This window comes from Physeter macrocephalus, unplaced genomic scaffold, assembly GCF_002837175.3.
Source record: "Physeter macrocephalus isolate SW-GA unplaced genomic scaffold, ASM283717v5 random_1667, whole genome shotgun sequence".
Classification (NCBI taxonomy): domain Eukaryota; kingdom Metazoa; phylum Chordata; class Mammalia; order Artiodactyla; family Physeteridae; genus Physeter; species Physeter macrocephalus.
The window spans coordinates 4883-25000 of record NW_021146821.1 but is presented as its reverse complement, the minus strand read 5'-3'; the positions used below and the strand labels follow the sequence as shown (position 1 = coordinate 25000).

Sequence of the window (20118 nt, the reverse complement as noted above, 5' to 3'; positions counted from 1 at the left end):
CACAGAGCTGCCCAGGTCCCCCAGCAAGGGAACAGTAGAGCAGGACCTCCGCCTGGGGTGGCCCCCCCACCCCGGTCAGGGCTCTCTTCCCCCGGCATCCTTAGCTCTGGTCCTTTCCCAGAGACCCTTGATCCAAGATGCTTTGGCCCGCTTGGCCCCTCAGGTCCGTGCTTAGGCCCTGTTAGCAAGGGCTGAGGGAGGGAGTGCAAATGATCCCCCCGATGAGGGAAAGCAGGGTCACAAACCCCACCGCTGCCGGGCACCAGGGCGTTTGGTGGGCCACGGGAGGGGGCTGGGTATTTGTAACATTCTCTTCCCCGCCACCCCTAGGCAGCAGGTACCCCGGGACGATGGCACCGAGGCTCTGCGGCTCCCCATCCCCTCTCGGCTCCTTGGCCTCGTTGGTGGTGCCCCGCACCCCCCCACCCCCCCAGAGAGGGCATCAACGGCTCTGCGTGGCTCCTGTTGGTTTCAGCCTGGTCACTGCATCGGGCCGGCTGACGGGATGAGAGTTGCCCGGAGAATCGAGGACGTCCTGCTCAGCCCCGGGCAGGCAGGATGGAGGCTCAGCTCAGCTTCAGGACAGTCGAGTGTTGCTTTTCTTTGTTTCCTGTTTCTGGCATTATTGGGAATTGAGGGGTTCTCCCAGCTCTGCGGCGAGGCCTCTTCCTCAGACCGGGCAGGCACCACGGTGTACTGACTGTAGAGAATGGATGTATCAGAAATGTAGAGAGAATGTTCTACAACTTTCTCGGATCACTTTGTCCCTAGGACTTGTTTTCGGGGCTACTTGGTACCTCTTCTTTGAACACTGGACCTGAGTGGGGATGGGGGGGCGGGTCTTGCCTCCCCCAGCCCCCAGGCCACTCTGGGTGAGGCCTTCTCCTGTCCAGACTGTCGTTCTCCACGTGCAGTCTGCAGACCACCTACAGGAGCTGGAGCTTGCAACGTGCAGAGTCCAAGGCCTTTGCCCCAAACCCACTGAATCAGCCTCAGGGATGGAGCTTGGAAGACTTCATCTCCAACAGTCTCCTGGTGATGCTTAGGGACCCCAAAGAAGAGAGCCCCTGGCCTGGTGGCAGGTGGTGGTGTGAATGTCACCTTGGCCAGTTTGGCATCTTGATACACAGGTCAGGGGCAAAGGCTGAGGTTCTGTAGCCCAGACACCTCAGCCCCCGAGAGCTGTGTGGGGTTGGGGGAATCAGCTCTTTTCCCTTAGATCCGTAGATCTGACCAGGAAACTGAGGGGGGTAAAAAAGATTAAAAAAAAACATGAATCTCATTGAAGCCTCCCGAGGATGCCTGCTGTTGGGTGGGATTTTGGTGGGATGGGAGCGAGGGGGGTTTATCCTGGTGTGATTGTGTGGCCCGCCTGCCTTTAGACTCCTCAGCCTGGGCTCATGGAACAAATTGGGCCCCTACCGTCCACCTGCTGTCTTCAGCCCCAGCACGGGCACCAGGGCTGGCTGCTTGGGAAAGGCTCTGACCTGGGCACTGTGACAAGGGGCAGCTCTTTATCCCTGTGGGTTCAGTGACTGAGCTCCCAACACGGCAGCCAGCGCTTCTCTCGCCACAGCCAAGCCTTACAACCAACAGATACCTAAACCTCCCTTTCCCACTTTGCTGCAGAGCCTCTGCCACACCAGTGAGGCCCCAGCGTCGCTGAAGTTGTGACTCAGGGCTGAACGTTGTCCTAACCGCTCCGGGGTCTGGCTGGAGGCTTCATCTGCCGGCCCTAGCGTCCCCAGTGCGTTGACCCTCTGTACCCTATCCTGTGCAGCTCACCCTTCCAGAAGCGTCCTGGAGTGGGGGCTATACCTGGGAGCTCACCAAGGCCAAGACGAGACCATTTCTTACCCTCTCTTCTCCCCAAAACCCCTGAATGATGGTCCCCTGAGTTCTGAAGTTGAAGACCCTCTTTACTATCAAAGGACCTTGCATGATATTGTACTTTTGGCATGTGACCTCAGTGATTCTTTTTTTTTTTTACATTTATTTATTTGGTTGTGCCAGGTCTTAGTTGTGTCAGCTGGTCTCCTTAGTTGTGGCATGTGAACTGTTAGTTGCGACATGCATGTGGGATCTAGTTCCCTGACCAGAGATCGAACCCAGGCCCCCTGCATTGGAAGCGCGGACTGTTAACCACTTCGCCACCAGGGAAGTCCCTTGAGTAATGCTTTTTAAAGGATTTGTGTTTATCCATCTCTTAGATCAAGCAGTGGGTAACACATCAGTGATTCAGGGTGTGGGTTGGAAACCACAGGTCTTTGGATCTGAGGGCTGCGGGTTGATGGGGTGCTGGGGGGGTCAGGGGTCAGGGGTCAGACAGGCAACCTCTTCAGTCAGCCTGGAGTTAGAAGCCCTTCACCTGAACATCTCTGAGATGCCCACTTGGTATCCTGACTTGTGACCCTCCCAAGGAACTTTCATGCTCATGCCCTAGGTGTCTTGGAGGGATGCTGCAGCACAGCCCCAGGCCCCCTGGGCCAGCCTGGGCAGAGGTCTGCTCAGATGGAGGTGGCCCTCCTATGGCCAGTGTTGGGTGAGAGATGGCAGGAGTGGGCTTGAGGCTGCCTTCTTGAAGCTTTCTCTGCCAGCCCTCTGCCCACAGACTACCGACATGCTCTTGGGAATGGCTGACAACCTGGTGATGGAGACCCTTAGCCCCTGGTAGCCCTGACCCTGCTTGTCCATGCCATCCTGTCTCCACCTCTGAAGCTGGGCTGGCATCTTGGTCTCAGCTGCTGGCAGGGGTCAGGAACTCTTTTTTTTTTTTTTTTTTTAATGGTTTGCCTTTTAAAAAAATTTATTTATTTTATTTATTTATTTTGGGCTTCATTGGGTCTTCGTTGCTGTGCGCGGGCCTTTCTCGAGTTGCGCTGAGTGGGGGCCACCCTTCGTTGTGGTGCGTGGGTGGCTTCTCGTTGTAGAGCACTGGCTCTAGGCACACGGGCTTTGGTAGTTGTGGCTCGTGGGCTCTAGAGCACAGACTCAGTAGCTGTGGCGCACGGGCTTAGTTGCTCCATGGCATATGGGATCTTCCCGGACCAGGGCTCGAACCCGTGTCCCCTGCATTGGCAGGCGTATTCTTAACCACCAGGGAAGCCCAGGAACTCTTACTTGGTGAGGATGACATGCTCATCCCATGGCTCCTAGGGCCTGCGGTGCATTGAGGAGATTTAGGCAAGTTTCCCTTAAAACAGCTGGACCGTCAGGGAAGGTGTTCCTTCGGGGCAGGGGAGGGAGAGAAATGGCAGGTGAAGGGAGCAAACACTGCCTGCAAGTCTGCAGATACTTCACTGCCCGGTGACCATTGGCAAGACCCTCACCCTTATCTCTGGGAGATGCTGATCTCAGCCCTGCCTGCCTCAAATCAAAGGATAATGGTAGGAAAGGGATGGAAAATGCTTCCAGTGTCAGAGAAGGCCTCCCTCCTTTCACACTCCCTTTCCTGCTCCGCCAGACACCTGACCCCAGGTCCTCTCTCGGGGTGTCCTCCTCACGCCGCCCCAGGTGTGGCCCGGAGACCAGTGTGGCTGAGATGAGATGGGCTGGCCGTTCCTCTCGTGTTCCTTGTCCCCCAGCCTCCACGTGTCTGCCCCCCGACCTGAGCGAAAGATGCCGGCAAAACCGGGGAGGCCCAGGCTCTCACCTACACAGAGAGGCCCCGACAGGTTAGCAGTTTCCCAAGCGAAGGGCTTCTCTCAGGACTAGGTAAGACTTTGGATCTGCCCAGTCCCTAAAAACAATTTGGGACAATTTGACTTTGGCCTTTCAGGCCCTGGGCTTCCAGGGTCTGTGGTGTGTGTGGAAAGGACCAAATTGGCCTTTGCCTTGAGGAGACCAAAGGTGTGGACATCTAGACCTCCTCATACGGCTTTTGATTTGCTGTACAAAAAACTGATTTTCCTCGGCCTTACAGAGGTTAAAGGGCCCCATTAAAGGTACAGCTGGCTCGCCTTTGTCTTCCCAGGCTGTTTGAAGTGGGTTCCAAACTGGGCCAACCCGCCCCTGGCATCCCTGAGTTGTGGCCATGTGATCTCAGAACAGTGTCAGAGGCCGTGCCGAGGAGAGCCCCATGTGGGGCCTTGGAGGCAGCTGACCACAGGCTCGTAGCACAGCAGGCCTGCTGGTGAAACCGGAAGTCTCACCCCAAACTCCAGAGTCAGCTGGCACCTGGTGATCCAAGTTCAACCTCAGCAGTTTCTGCTAACTTCCTCCCCAGGGAGCTGAGGCTGTCACTGGAGGTTCAGGCTGGAGGTCTGGGAGATCACTACAGCCTATCCCCTTGGTGGAGACCCAACCCCAAAGGGGCGCGGCTGCCCTGAGGCCTGGGAGCTGGTTTCAGGGGAGAAAGTGTTTGCTTAAGAGCTTGTTGTATAAACCAGATCGAGATAAGATGAGGGAACAAATTGTTTTTAGGGACTGGGCAGATCCAAAGTCTTATCTAGTCCTGAGAGAAGCCCTTCTCTTGGGAAACTGCTAACCTGTTGGGGCCTCTCTGTGTAGGTGAGAGGCTGGGCCTCCCTGGGTTTTGCCTGCATCTTGGGCGGTGCCTCCAAGGTGGACGGGGTCCTGGTGCGTTGTGTTCTCTGCAGGCCTCGGTGCCCCCGTCTGTGAAACAGGACCTGGGCCCGGGGACCCTGGCTTCTGCTTCACAGTGTACGGCTGAGGCTGGTATGGCTGCGGCCCTGGCCCCCTGCTCCAGGTCCAGCTCTCTGTCCAAGGCTGGGGATTGGAGCACTGCCACCTAGGGTCTCCTCCAGAGCTGCGAGGGTGTTGGGCGAAGTGAAGGGGGGTCTCGGTGAGTGTGGGTGGGGCGTGTCCCCTGAATGCTTGTCCCCCTCAAGCTGCCCTGTTGGCAGCATCTGCCGTGGGCCTGGGGCGGGGGTATGTTAGGGTGTGGGTACCCACTCTGCGCCTGCCTGGGGGACAGTGTTCTTTGTTACTGGAGGGGCTAAGCTTTGGGGAGGCGAGGGTCAGCTTCCCTTGGAGGCAGGACAGGTGTTTGAAGTGCCACCTGGGGACAGTACAGACAGGATGTGGCCTGAGGCGCAGGTGGAGGCCAGGGGCTGGGACTGTGCATCGTGGATGGGCCGTGGCAGCTCATACAGGCCCTGCTGCGGCCAAAACTTTTCTCTTGGGGGGCGGGGGGGGCAGTGGAGAGGGGAGGAGGTACAGTGTGGGCTTTGTACTTTCAAAGGAAGCTCAGCGGTATTTCTAGCCTCACGGTTTCTACACGTTTCTGAAGCTTCCCTCTGACCTGGGCCCTTGGATGGAGCCTCCACCTGATCCAGCTCTGCCTCAGGAGGCCAAAGGTCTTGCCTGTCCCTCCCTGCTCTGCTCTGCGCAAGAGGGAGGCCCCGTGGCCAGGACCTGGTGAGGCCTCTTGGGCTGAGGAGGCCATTCCCTGGAGCCCAGCCTTGGGTAGGGCCTGCCCTCTGACAAGTCTGCACAGAGCTGCCCGTGAACCGGCTCCCTCTGCCCCTCTTCTCCTGAAACCCTACCAACCTCCACCCCCCACCCTCTTCCTAGGCAGGCCCCAGAATCCTCTTCCCCCGGCTGAGTGGCTCTTGCTTCCCCAACTTAGAGCAGCCACCACTGTTGGTGGGACCCTTACTGCGAACCAGGCTCTGTTAGGTTCTTTTCACGAATAGCCTCATTAAACTTCTGCAGCAGTCCTGGGATGTAGATATTACTGCCGTCCCCATTTTACAGATGGGAAGACTGAGGCCGTAAGAGGTTTAATGATGTCCTCAGGGGGCCATTCAGCTAGTAAGTGGCAGAGGTCAGGGGGGCTTGCAGAGCCCATGTGCTCTGAACCATGCTGTCCTGCTCCTTCATTGGTTCTTTGTTCTGGCCCTTGACATTGGGACTGCAGCACGGGGTCATTTGGATCAAAGTCTTGTTGCTGAACAGGATACTTATGGCCACTCTTCCTGCCACCTGGCTGCTGGGTCCTCCCTTCCCCATCTGCTGTCCTGGAGCCTGTGTTAGGGGTGGGGGTGGTCCCCCCGACCACCGGGTTTCCGCGCAGCCCAGCTCAGCTGTGTGTGGTGTGTCCTGCCTCCGCCTGGTCCCACTCCCTGGCCCTGCTGGCACAGCCCCTGCTTCAGGGCCTGGGTATATGTTTGCACTCTGGCACCTGCAGCCTCTTAGGCTCGGCCAGGCAGGCAGCATTCCTGGGGCGGTTCTTTGCACACAGGGCCCATCCCAGGTTCACAGACCCTTTGCCTCCTTAGTGCAGGGTCCCTTCTAGATCAGCCTCATCTATCCCCAGGCTGATGGATGTCCTGTCCTTCCTTCCCCTAGTGGGTCTGGACCCAGTTTTTCCAGTGGATGAGAAAACAGGCTGAGGGTGGGAAGGAGCATCGAGGCCAGGCCTGCCTCAGCACAGACAATTCACCCTGGCTCATCCCTGCCCGCCCCCCCCCACCCCCGCCACGGGGCCCTCGGTGTCTGCACCCTGGTGCTCAGCGTGCCTGGAGGCGGCCTCCCTGGAGCCAGGTGGTTGTGATGTTGTTCTGGGGGGCCCTTGAAAGCCCCACTCTTGGACCCGGAAGCTCCCCGGTCAGTGGCCCCTGGGACCTGATTCTCAGTGTAGGGTGGGCTTTGGTCCCAGGGGGGCCACAGTCTCTGTTCCCACCAGTGGTGTTGTCTGTCTGCTCCTCTGAGAGGTCTGAGGCGCCCTGAGCAGACTCGGCTTCTGGGTGGTGGGGGGGGTGTTGGCGGGGAACCAAGGCGCAGCCCGGAACCGAGGGTTCCAGAGCCACACACGAGGGCTTCCTTCCTGTGCTGTGTGTAGTGGTGTGTGTGTTTTGGGAGCAGGGGGGTGCATGATTTACTCAGCTACCTAGGATGGGGACCCCAGAATAGCAGGGCCCCCGCCAAACCTCCACTCATATCCTTTTCTGATCATTTTCCAGCAAACTGTGGCTGTAAATGTGCCCCCCGAAGATCAGGATGGCTCTGGAGATGACTCTGACAACTTCTCTGGCTCGGGTGCAGGTGAGTGGGCGTGAGGGCTCCACCCCAAGACGGCAGCAGACCGTGGCCTGGGGGTGGCGGTCAGGCAGCCCTCCTAGCTGGGCCAGAAGGGTGATGCTAGGGAGGAGAATGGGCACCGTGCTGCAAGGAGAAAACGTGTGTGGGTTAAGGTGGGAAGGGTGTGGATTCCACGAGGTCCTGGGGGCTGCCTGCTGCAGACAGACTTGGGCTCGTGTTCTCCTTTTTAACTCACTGGGCAATCTTTGGAAGGTGATTTGACTTCTCCAAGCCTCTATTTCTTCATCTGTACAATGGGAATAACATCTTGACTTCATAAGGCTGTCGGGAGCTATTGGGCTGCACAGAGCCTAGTGGGGTATAAATGTTCCTCTATCTTCCCTATTTCCCCTTTCCCTGGGGGAATGAAATCCTTGAGCCTAGAGGTGGTCAGGGAGGCTCTCTGAGGAGGTGCTCTTGAACTAGACCTTAGAAGAGGGCTACGGTCATCCCTGGGGAAAGTGGCCTAGGCAGGAGCCCGGAAGCTAGGACGTAAGACACAGGACTCCGTACTTGGGAGGCTGGGGAGAGGGCAGTTGGATCAGGGAGGGGGCCAGAGAGGTGTGTGTACGGGGATATGGCTTTCAGGCCCCTACGGGTGCCGCCACCCAGAGAGCGGGCTTCAGCGGTCGCAGGAAAGATCCCTTCCCAGGTGGCTCCAGAGACCAGGCTGTCCCCAGGCATGTGCAGCAGAAAAGGGCAGCTTTGCTGGTTCATTTTCCAAAGTTGAGTTTCACCTTAGCTAGCTCTGCGCCAGGAAGCACAGCTTCTCACGGGACGAAGGGTTTGCTGCGCTGGCCTGGAAGTCAAAGGCTTGGGTCCTCCGCCAGGCCTTCCTCATGGCCTGAGCTTGGCTGGTCTTGATGTTCAGGGGCCTCCCTCACCCCACACGCTGTGCTTCTGGCCCTGCAGGCGCTCTGCCAGATGTCACCTTGTCACAGCAGACCCCCTCCACCTGGAAGGACAAGGGGCTCCTGACGGCCACACCCACGGCTCCAGAGCCCAGCCGCCCGGAAACCACCATCACCTCCACCTCCGTCCTGCCGACTGGAGAGCAGCCTGAGGAGGGAGGGCTGGTGCTCCTAGCAAAGCTGGAACCTGGCCTCACCGCCCAGGAGAAGGAGGCCACCCACCCACCCAGTGGGACCACGCTGCACCCAACCACCCACCGGGCATCAACAGCCAGAGCCACCACGGCCCAGGGGCCTGCCACCTCCCATCCCCACAGGGACGTGCAGCCTGACCACCGTGAGACCTCAGCTCCCACAGGTCACGGCCAGCTCGAGCCTCAGGCTCCCAGCGTGGAGGATAGAGGTTCTTCTGCCACCGAGAAGGCTGCTGAAGATGAAGCCCCCACCCAGCTCCCAGAAGGAGAGGGCTCTGGGGAGCAGGTGGGTGTCGGCCTGCTGTCGTCCTCTCCATTTCCTGGGACGCCGGGTGGCCAGTGGGTAGGGAGGCCCTTAGTGTCTGGTGGGGCACAGTGCATTGGGTGGGGGGGCACTGGCCTGGACGCCCGGCACACCCAACCCCCTACGCCCTGTGAGCACATCGTAATCCCCACAGTGGAGGCAGGGTCCCAAGGTCCCATCCTCCCCCGCCCCCAGGGCTGAGCCCAGGGCGGGACAGACTAAGGAGGAGACCAGTGCAAAAGAGCCCTTCAGGATCCCCGAAGAGAGGGCTTCCTAAAACGCACGCCTCTGCGGCGAGTGTGAAAGTTCTCCCAGGTCTTATTTTTCGTCTTACAGCATCGTGGTAATGTTACACTTTGCACCAAAATGAGCCTATTTATTTTCACATAAAAACGTGGGCTTTATATCACTGATAGGATACCTTTGCCACAGTCCAGCAGGGTCCGGTGCAATGTGGCGAGGGGCTTGGGTTGGGGTGTGTCTGAGCTGATGGCAGAGGCGACCGGGGAAGCTGGGAGCGGACCTGGATGCGGCCTTCGCTGTGGTAGCCCAAACCTGTCCCCACACCTGCCCTCCCCTAGGACTTCACCTTTGATGTGTCCGCGGAGAGCTCAGACGGGGCCACTGTGGAACCTGGCCAGCGGAATGGGCCCCCAGGGGATCCTGGGGCCGCGGGGGCCTCGCAGGGCCTCCTGGACAGGAAGGAAGTGCTGGGAGGTGAGTTTTCTCTCCGGTGGGTAGGATGGGGGACAAACTGCTGCTCGGGGGGGCGGGGGGCTGTCTTTAGCCCTGGCGGGGCCGCCACTCAGCCCAAGGAGCAGCCGAGCTCAACTGGCCTCTATCCTCCCTGCCCGCCCCAGGGATCATTGCCGGAGGCCTCGTGGGACTCATCTTTGCTGTGTGCCTGGTGGGTTTCATGCTGTACCGGATGAAGAAGAAGGACGAGGGCAGCTATTCCTTGGAGGAGCCGAAACAAGCCAATGGTGGGGCCTACCAGAAGCCCAGCAAGCAGGAGGAGTTCTATGCCTGATGGGGGGGATGCCTCTCCCCTCCCCCTGCGCTCGCTAGGCCCCCACTTGCCTTTTCTGTGAAGAACTGCAGACCCTGCCCTCCTCCACCGCGCCACCTTCCTGGCGCACCCAGCCCCGCCGGCGGCTCCCTTCCCGCGGAGTCCTGGGCGTGCTGGGGAGAGGGCTCGTCTCCGCTTCTCTGACTTCTGCCTGGAGACTTGGGCACAAGGGCTTTCTCACATATGACCGACCTTTCCATCACAGCCGGCACCTGGCAGCCCACCACGCTGACTCATTTTCTCCAAACCGGAGCAGCCCGTCCCCAGGCCCAACTCTGGAGAGAAGGGGACCCCGCTGCTCAGGACCCGGATGTCTGGAAGATGCTGTGGCTGAGCACTGACACGTCTGTAGCACTTACTGGTAGAGACCAGCGGGCCTGGCTGGGGGTGTGTGTCCCGCTGAGTGGTGGGGACAGGAGGTCAGGGCTCTGTCGGAATTCACTTTGTTTTGTGGAGAGGTCTAATTTAGATGTCAATTTGTTTTTGCACATGTTTCCTCTAGTTTCTTTGTTTATAGCCCAGTAGACTTTGTTACTTCAGAGGTAAGTTAAGTAAGTTGATTTGGTTATCCCCCATCCTGCTTCCCTAATCTGTATGGTCAGGAGACAGCATCAGGGTTAAGAAGACTTTTTTTTTTTTTTTTTTTTTTTTTTTTGGGGACTAGGAGAACCAAATCCAGAAGCCAACATATAGGCTTAGTTCGTGTGTTGTCTCTTGAGTTTGTCGCTCACGTGTACAACAGGGTATGGAATGTCTGTTGGGTGGCCCTGTTGGTGGGCTGGCCCATCCCGGCTGCCGTGGGTGGTCACCTCTTGGAGCAGTCATGCCTGTGTCCATGAACTCGGGGCCGGGGCCAGGGCCCAAGTGGCTGGGATGTTGGGGAGCCTGTGTGAGAATTGAATCCTGGAGCCTCAGGCTTGGGGATCAAGGAGAGAGGACCAAGCCCTTCCTTTTATGCCATCTCTGGGGGACACTTTCTCCTGGAAGGTGACGAGAGGGGTCTTGGCCCTACCTGCCACTGAGCTGCCCCATGAAGGACCAGGTTCACTTTGATTAGCTCCTGTGGCCCGACTTTGGGCTGGAATCAGGAATGTTCCAAAGAGTTGTTAGTCTTTTGCTTTTGGCAAAACTCTGCTTAATCCAATGGGTTTTTCCCTGTACAGTAGATTTTCCAAATGTAATAAACTTTAATATAAAGTAGTCATGTGAACTCTACCGCCTTTGCTTCTTTCTGTGCTGGTCTAGTGGCCGTGACCAGCCTTTTCTCTAAACGCCAGCGATATTGGGAAACCTGGCTAAAAGCTCTGTGCCTTCATCTTTCCCGTGGGGAGGGATTCTGGGGCCAGAGTCCCTCTGGTTTGTTTTGGTTTTTTGTTTTTTGTCTTTGTTGAAATTATTCTGGAGATCGGTAGGTTCATTCAAGGTTATGCAAGGCCCGATGTAAATTTCCGTGTTGCCAAGTTCGAAGGACAGTCTCCTAAATGGTGATGAAGCTGTGTCGGCCCCAGTCCAGTTTGATCCGAGGCCACGCGCCCCACGGAGGCCTGGAGCCAAGGCCTGCCTCTCAGACACCTTTGCTGGGACCAGAGACCCCCAGCCCTGGCTCCTGGGAACTCCTGTGGTTGCTTATTTAATTTTGACAACGTTCCAGCTGCTCTGTTGGCCGCTCTGCGAGGGGACCGCCCGTGATTCGGAGAGACGCCCTGCCCAGCGAAGGGAACTTGTGCCCCATGTTCCATACAGAGACTTTCTGCCGGAGTGTACGAGTGGACGCGACTCCTGGGTGGAGAAGGGGCTGTGACTGCTCATCTCTGCTGGTCCCTGGGACGGCGCTCAACCCACGGCTGGGCCCATTCATGTAGCTAATAAACGGTACTTGCCATTCGGGCTGTGGTGGTGGTTGAATCTCCTCTTGGCCTGGTGATGTCCTTGCCTGTCCCCTTCTTGTGGGGAGCCTGGCTCTGTGCTGTGGCAGGATGGGGGCCAGTCCCGTTTGCTGTAAGGGGATCCGTGTCCACCTCTGCCCCCCTCCCCCAAGCCCTGTGTCAGACCTTCATCTCACCTCCTCCTAGGCCTTACTCTCTGCCTTACTCTGTCCTGCCCAGCCTCTCCTTCTAGATCATTCCCTTCCCCAAGGACACAAGGCTCCCTGCTGACTCAAAGTTTGCTACCTATTCTGTTTGCTCATTGTCGTACAACTCCTGGAAACTCACGAGCAAACGGTCTCAGTGCCAAAGGTCTAAAAGAGTCTGCATGTTAGGGGAAAACTAGAATGAAAATTTGGGGGTTGAGAAAAAGCAGTGCACTGCAGGAACCCTAGTGTTCTAAGGGCATCTAGCCACCCTCCCAGGCTGCTGACCCCCTCCCAGCCCCTCAGGTGCCCCTCCGTGGCAGGTCTCCCCACCTGGGGCCCTTGGCAGCAGACCTGCTCTCTGGCCCTGGGTGCAGGCCAGCCCCTGACACCAGAGCCCGAGTGTGTCCTGGGAACACAGAGCGGGAGGGACTGTTGCTCCCGGGGCCCTGCACCTGCTGGTGGGTTGGGCACTGCGGGTTCAGAGCGGCTTTGCAGAGTGAGTTCTGTTCTCCCCGGCACATTGTGCTTGAAGGGTTCAGAGGCAGAGATGAAGTCCTCAGATCATTCATTCAAGAAACACTGTGTCTATTTTCTGCCTGTCCCTGGACTGGACAGTGAGGGCACAGTTGCAGAACTGGCCACCTGAATATTAATACTTTCACTGTGGGCTGGGCACTGCTAGACATAGCACCTGGGTGATTTCATTCACCAGGAAAAACTTCAGCCGTGTTGGAGCCACACTTCTGTGACATCCTCGCTTTGCAGGCAAAACCTGCAGTATGGAGGGTAAGTCCCCTGCCCATGATTGCAGGCCAGTGGAGCTCACAATGACCCCTGAGCCCACAGTCGTGACCCTGGGTGACAGTAGGACTGGGGAGGACGTGCCTGCCATGTGGGACCTGCACAGTCCCAAGACCCCAGGCTCCTGGGCCACTTGCTTTCCTCGTATACAAATGGGCTAAACCGCTCCCCGCCTACCACTCTCCTCGCACTCTGCTGATAACCCTACTGCTCTGCGCTTGCCCCGGATCACCCCCATCCCAGGGCACCGTCAGCGCAGGGTGGTGCCGTAAAACAGGCTTTCCTGAGTGTTTGAGACGAACAGGGAAGAAATGAAAATGTGAAGGGGTTCCTCTAGCGTCCTGGTCTCAAGCGATTTCTCTCTGCCCATCTATCCTCAGATGTCAGCTTGCTGCCCTACTTTCCACGACCTTGACCCCCTTCTCCTTCGCTCTTTTCTGCTTTCCCAAGATTCTGCTCTCCCGCCGCCCCCATGCCTGAGAACGGAGCAATTGAGCACTATTTCCTTTTCCCCTCACCTTTAGATCACGCCCATGTGGCCTGTGTGTGTGTGTGTGTGCGTCCATGTCCGCGTATGCCAGTTTGTACATTGTATGGGGATGGGGGACTTGCTGCATTTCCACTGAATTCTTTCAAGTTATTTTCTAAACTGTCTTAGATTGTTTAGAAATCTAAACAATCTTCTAAACAATCTAAACAAATCTAAGCAATCTAAGCCATCTTCTCTTAGATTGATTGTGTTGCCTTCTTAATTTGCAGCCAGTTTCTGCTTGAAATTGCGTTTTCTGCCTTGCTTGCCTCTTGGGTTTTGCTCTGGAGAGCAAGCACTTATAGAACAGATGCGCAGCCCTGCTCTCAGGGAGGTTGGGGTCCAGGGGGAGACGACGGATGCTGAGAGAGTGGTTTCAGTGATAGAGCTCGGTGCGGGCTGGAGGGGGAGTCAGGGCACCTCGGTTCCCAGAGGTGGCACTTGATCTGAGTCTTGAAGGACAGATTCAAATTAGCCTCTCAGACAAGGGGGAGAAGGCATTCCAGGCAGAAGGCACAGCTTCAGCAAAAATAAGGACTCGGGAGGCTTCGTGCTGGATGTGGATTGAAAGCAGGTGTGAGAAGAGAGGGGGCTGGAATGTGGTGAGAAGGTGGCAGTGACCTCTCCGAGGGCTGCAGGAGAGGCTCAGAGCTGATGCAGGAAAGATTAGGAACTGAGGAGGGATGGGGGTTGGGTGGGGACGGAAGGGCTGAGGTGGGGAGGGCTGGGGAGGAGGGGCTGGACTGGAGAGCTTGTTAAGAAGTAAAACTGGCAGGACCTGCAAGGCGTGTCTCCACCTCGCTGGGCGTCACCTTGCTCTTCCACTTTCACATGGAGCCCGAGGGAAAAGGCACCTGTGATGAGGTTGTCCTCGGAGCTGGCGGTCAAGGGTGGGGTCTAACAGGGGCAGAAGGGACACTGGTCCCAGAGCTGGGCCTCGAGGAGGCTGGTCTCACCCCTCCTAGGTTAGACGCTGCTGGTAGGCAGACCTCAAAACAGCATCTGGGAGAGAAGGCAGTTTTGAACAGGTGCAGGGAACTCCTGCACGGAGAGGCGCCCCAGGTCCACGCTCCCACCTCTCTCCCCATCAACCCCTCCCACTCCCTGTCCCTGGAGCCTGGCAGAAGAGAAAGTCAGGCTGAGTTGACCTTGGGAGGAGGGGAGCTCCTGGTTCCTGGAGCTACAGGGGCTGGGGAGGCCGCAGCCCAGGGAGCTTAGAGGGGCCTGGGGTCCTGCTAGCCCTGCTGGGCCGCAGGCACAGCCCTCGCCTCGCTTTCTAAGCCTTCCTCCCCCTCCCTAACAGCTGCACCCCCTCACCCCCGGTACTGGTCCTTGAGCCGTGCGAGCTTTGCACCCACTCATGGTGTGCAGGTGTGAGAGCGAGCGTGCCCCCAAATCAGGCCCTCGGCTGTGCTACCTGAGTGCCTGCTCGACTTCAAGCCTCAGCTCAAAGCTCCTCCAGGGAGAGGCCCTGCATCCTCTGTGCCCCCATAACTTCTGGGTCACTGCTCTCGGCACCTCTCGCCCCATCACCGCAGGTGTCCGTTTCCACAATGGCTTCCTGTTACCTCGGGTGCTTCCTGAGGGCAGGTGCTTTATTATGAGCCCAGCATGAGGCGTGCCGTGGGGGAGCTCGCTGTAGATATGGGAGCCTCTGCCTTTGGGTGTTCCTTGTGGACGCCTGGTGCTGCTGTCCTGTTCTGCAAGTCAGGTGGTTGTTAGAAGCTTATTAACGGTGCAAGACACTACCACACACCCCCCAGAAAGGCTGACGTTAAAATCGGACGATTGTTGGAGGGCGCGTGGAGCCACCGTGAAGCTCCTGCGCTGCTGGAAAATGTGCCAATTGTACGAGCACTTGGGAAACTAAAGCCAAACCTATGCCTATGCTATGCTCCAGGCAGAAGGAGAGCGCGTGTCTGCGGAAAGATGTGTGTGAAAAGGTCCACAGCAGCCTCACGCATCACAGCCCAGACGTGGAAACAGCCCAGTGTCCACCAACAGGAGAACAGATAAATAAATTGTGCTACGGCCCTACAATGGAGTACTACCCAGTGATGAAAAAGAACCAACGACTGCTACGCATCCAACATAGATGACATCACAGGCTATATATTCAGCACAAGAAGCCAGACACAAAAGAGCCCAGACTGCCTGATTCCATTTATATAAAGTTCAGGAACAGGCAAAACTAATGGGTGATGGAAGCCTGTGGTACTTCTGCTGGGGGTGTGGTATTGACAAGGCGGGGGCACAAAGGACTCTTCTCTGAAAGTTTCCCTGGCTTGTAAGTGGTGATTACGGGGGTGTATGTATCTGTAAATAAATCATCAAGCTATACACTTAAGATGGCGTGTACTCTATTTTATTCTGCAATAAGAAAGTTAAAGGGAGGGGAAGAACAGCTTGTAAAAGGGCTTCTGAGATTCTAATTAGTTCCTTTAAACCCACTGTAGCTTTTTCAGCAAAAATGGGGGAGGCCCGCATGACCACGTTTTCTTCAGGGTCCTAGAGGATTCTAATTTATGGGTGGAGAGGCCCAGGGGGCAAAAGCCTTCCAGGGCTGCTGCTGGGTGAAGGCTGCTACCCGACCAGGGGGTGGGCACCGCCCAGGGGGCAGCCCTGATGACCCCCTCCTCCCCCAGCTGCAGCCAGACCCCGCTCTTCCTCTGGTTCCTGCAACCTGCCCGACCCAGCGGTGTTTCCAGCACTCAAGGCTGGGAGCTCAGCCGCTCCTCCACTCCAGGAAAATATTTGTTCAGGGACTTGGCACCCGTAGAGGAGGAAATAAAAGCCACCTTGGAGTCGAGCGGGCTGCGCTGCTGCGGTTGCTTTGTCTGCCCCTCCAGGTTGCCTCGCAGGCTCTCGGGCCCGCTGTCTGGGGCCAAGCCCAGGAAGCCCACTCCACGGACGGGCCTGCTTCAGGGCTGGGCCTGGGGTGCCAGCTGCTCCTGCATTCCTTATTCCGTTCAGGCAGTCCTCTGGCAGTCTAGTCAGCAGACGGTTATGAAACCTACTATGTGCCTGGCACAGTGCAGGGCCCTGGACGCTGTCGGTGAACCAGGCCCTGCCCTTACCTCAAGGCTCTGGCGAGCTAGCGAGGCAGGCTGACCGGTGAGGAGGCCGTGACAGCCTAGGGGGAGCTGTGGAGTGATGGAGTTGGGACCAGGGTAGGCAGGCAAGGCTGTCAGTCAGGGGAGGATGGGTGGGCACCTGGCGTCAGGCTGAGGGGTGAGGAGGCAAAGGTTAGGGGCGATCAGACGGGCAGCATGGTCAGAGGCCCAGAGGCGAGAGAGAGCCAAGGGGCTTTGGGGTGTGGACGGGGGGTGGGGTCGGCCGTGGCTGGGAGTCAGGAGACCGGAGGTGGAGGCTGCTTCTGGTGCCGTGGGACCTCCCAGCGTGAGTTCAGGAGCATGGACTTTATCCCAGGGCAGTGAAAGTTTTTGTTTGTTTTGCAACATTTAAACACATGGATTTCGATTCTTTTTGATAGATATAGCAAAGTATAAAGAAAAAACCGAAATTGGCCTCAAATCCCCCACCACCCCAGATCTTTCCTGATGACGTTTTAAACATTAAAATACTCTGTGCACGTGATTCGAAATCCAAGCAGAACAGAAAAGTACACATGAAAAGTTAAAGCCTCCTTCTCCCCACCTGTCTCTCTCTCCAAAGGCAATTTCACTTAACAGATTTTTGGTGTGTGCTTCCAGAAATTTTTTCCATGCATATACTTGTTAGGATAAGTCTACACTTTCGCAGAGCTACACCAAAGGGATGGTGCTATATGCCAAGACTGCAGCTCCCTTTCCTGACCTGGTTTCATTTCAGCACGTTCATTCGGTCCTACCCCTTTGTTCTCTCTTTTTTGGGGGGGGGGGGGCTGAGCCTCATGGCTCGGCCTGCGGGATCTTAGTTCCCCGACCAGGGATCGAACCCATGCTCCCTGCATTGGGAGCGCGGAGTCCTAACCCCTGGACCGCCAGGGAAGTCTCTACCCCATTGTTCTTAACATCTGCGGAGCATTTGGTTGTACGGATGCAGCAGAGGAACATTACCGACTCTTCCCGCTGGGTGGGCATCTTATTTCCAGGCGTTTGCTGTTATAAACCTTGCTGGAGGAAACCTTCCCTGACAGCCGTCAGAGTATCACGTGGTCGAGACACAGGCAACTGCTGGGAGGATATACCACGGGCACCTCTCTTGCAATGGGTTCTGGATGGAAGGGGCCGTTCTTTATGATCATCCTCCAAAAGTTCCACCAGTTTGTCACACCTGTCACCACACCCAGCCTGTGTGGGAAAGGCGCTGAGACCATCCCCTCCCATGTCACCACACATATCATCAAATGGTTCCATTTTCCTTTCTCCACTGGGATGGGGGATGGAGGTGGTATCCCACGGTTGTTTTGATTTTCATTTATTTAACTATAAATGAAGTTAGGAATCTCTTCATATGTTTTTGCCATTTGCATTTTAATTTTTCCATAGGCGAACTGCTGCTTCATATTATTTGGCCCATTTTTCTAACGGGCCCCTTGTCTTTTCCTCATCGATTGGCATGGGTTTCTTGCGCGTTAATGATTTTGAGCGAGAGCAGCCAGTCAAGCTTTGGTCTTGAAAATATCCCTCTGGCTGCGATGTGAGGGGAATGGGGGACTGGCCTGCTGGGAGGCCTGTGCACGGGTCCCTGTGAGAGGTGCCTGGCCTGGAGCAAGCGGGGGCCTTGGGGATGGGGGCTGTGAAAACATTCAGGAAGGCACACCAACAGAACTAGCCAGGGGATTGATTTTTTGCACAATAGTCCAGGCACTCTTGGGTCAGTGAGAAAAAAAACACTGCCAGATGCCCTCCCCAAACATGGTAACACTGGATTCGTATTGATAAGACACAGTTGGGCCAGAGCCCCTGCCTGGAAGTTTATGCCACCCCCTGCTCCTCTTCCCCGACTGTGTGGGGCACCAGAGGGGTGAGGTGACAAGGAGGATGGAGGTGTCCAGGACGGTTCCCAGGTTCCCACTTCAAATATTGTGGTCCCATAAACCATGGAAATGTCTCAGAAATTCCAGTGTTTCAGCACAGAGATATCGATTGACCCACATTAGGCAGAAGTGATCCAGAGTCCCCCCAAAGGGAAATAGGGGTGCACTGGGCCTGGGCCCGTGTGTTGGGAGGTGTAGGGGGAGGTACGGCCTGACGACACAGCTGAGGAGGGGCGGGAGTCCCACTCCCATCTCCGTGCAGAGCAGAGGGCCTGGCACACAGGAAGCACTTCAGAAATAGCCACTAAGTGAAATTTGCTAATATTCAAATTTAGGTTAAGGTCAAAATGAATGGGAAAGGGACTGAGAAGGAAATGCAGTTTTTTTCTGTTTTTTAAAAATTAAGTTCTGTTTTATGTACAGGAATTCATTCTTTTTTTAATTTAAAAAATCAAAATCCAGTATTTTTTGTTTTTCTAAATTGAAGTAAAGTTGATTTACAATCAGTAATTCATTCTCATGGTTGTGCAGTTCTTCTACAAACACATACAGTTGTGTAACTCACCACAATCATGATGTACAACAGTCTCAGCTCCCCTAAAACTCCCTCCCGTCCCTTTGCAGTCGAACCTCCCACCCCACTCCCCAGACCCAGCAACCACGGATCTGTTTCTGTCCTGGTAGTATTGTCTTTTCCAGATGTCCTATAAATGGAATCATATAGCATGGAGCCTTCTGAGTCTGGCTTTTTTCATTTAGAAGACTCCATTTGAGCTTCACCCGAGCTCTTGTATCAGGATCTGCTCCTTTGTGTCGCTGAGAAGTGTTCCATGGTACCGATATGGCGACTTTATTTGTAATCACCCCAAACTAGAAAAAGCCAACTGCTCTTCAACTAGAAGGATTTCCTTATTTCTAGATTCATAAGTCAGAACACTTCCTTTGTCCAAGTACAAATCCTGATTTAGGATGCAGAAAGCATGGTGCCTATTGCCTGAGGGTGAAAAGTTAATTTCAAGACCCTGCAGAGGTTAACTGGCCCCTTGTGAAGAGAGGGACCAGGGCCAGAGGACGGGACACCTGCTCCAGGACTGTGGGACTGACTGCCCCACCTCCTTAGAGGCAGGCCCACCCCCAGCCTGCACAGCGTGTCTGGTGAATCAGAAAATGTTCCCCATTTGGGGCCCAGCTCATTTGGCGGCGGGTGCCTTTATCCGTTAAGAGAAAGGCACCGTTCCCTCTAGGCCGGTGAGCCTCACAGCAGGACTACAGGATTTCAGCCCCGACTTGCTCCTTGACCCAGACAAAGCCCACAGGCAGCGCAGATTGGGACCTCCCACCCTCAAAGGCTGCAAAGTGCCGAGACTGCAGACCCAGGAGGCAAGCAAGCATGAGACCCTGTGTGAGCCTCAGAGCTGGCCTGTGTGGTGTCCCCCACGTTGCCTGAGGGTCCCAATGGGCAGTCAGGATCCCAGAGACCTTGCCAGGCGAGCATCTTGACCTGTCAGGAGCTTAACCTGTCAGGACCCACATTGGCCTCCCCTTGGCACACCTGTTCCAGCAGCCCCAGATCTAAGGGCTTCCCCCGATGGGGGCTCTTGGCCCCCATGTTAGCCCCCAAAGTGAAGGTGGTGTGCGGGAACAGGAGGTGTGGTCACCTCTTCAGAGCTCGTGGGGAAGGCAGGCTAGCATGGTGGTTAAGAAAAAGCCCAGAGCCAGTGGCCTGTTCTCAGATCCTGGTTGCTGCACCTGCCAATCACGTGACTGCCCTCACGGGGTGTCCTGAGGACTACTAGGTATCATAGAGACAGCATTTGCTTCCTCTCAGCAAATGGCAGACTTTGGGGTTAAACCAGTGACAGCAGCACCTGCTGACAAGGTGTCAGGAGCCCCAGGTGGACATTCTCTTGCTAGGGTTCTCTCTGCCCTGTTCCCCGGTGGGATGCGGCTGTAGGTGAGATGACCCCTCCCACCGTTCAGGATTCTGCCAGAGCAGGCTGACCAGACCCCGTGAGGACCAGGTCTAGGGGCTTCAGTGATGCCATCCGAGCACCCACCCTTCTGGGAGGTGTTCCTGCAGCCTGAGGGTCCACACAGGGCTCCGGGCGTCCCCAGTGCAGAAGCGGCCTGAGCCTCCCCAATGGGTCCAGCCTGGCGGCTCTGAGCCACGACAGAACCTGCGTGGGCTCGTCCAAGTTCCAGCTGATGGCT

General features: G+C 56.4%; 1 protein-coding gene across 4 annotated transcripts; it reads left to right on the top strand.

Annotated features, from left to right (window-relative positions):
• The first annotated feature begins 2370 nt into the window (after nt 1–2370).
• SDC1 (syndecan 1) lies at nt 2371–15255 on the top strand. Of its 4 annotated transcripts, none has more exons than XM_055083579.1 (7): nt 2371–3386; nt 6927–7008; nt 7957–8435; nt 9035–9170; nt 9314–11394; nt 12309–12382; nt 14230–15255. In XM_055083579.1, the coding sequence occupies exons 1-5, from the start codon at nt 3345–3347 to the stop codon at nt 9481–9483; spliced, it is 909 nt and encodes a 302-aa protein (XP_054939554.1). In that variant the 5' UTR covers nt 2371–3344; the 3' UTR covers nt 9484–11394; nt 12309–12382; nt 14230–15255. The 4 variants fall into 4 exon arrangements, with proteins under 4 accessions (XP_054939554.1, XP_054939553.1, XP_054939551.1 ...); XM_055083578.1 differs by lacking the exon at nt 2371–3386 and adding an exon at nt 6502–6570 and having other exon boundaries at nt 14827–15255; XM_055083576.1 differs by lacking the exon at nt 2371–3386 and adding an exon at nt 6502–6570.
• The last annotated feature ends 4863 nt before the right edge of the window (nt 15256–20118 follow it).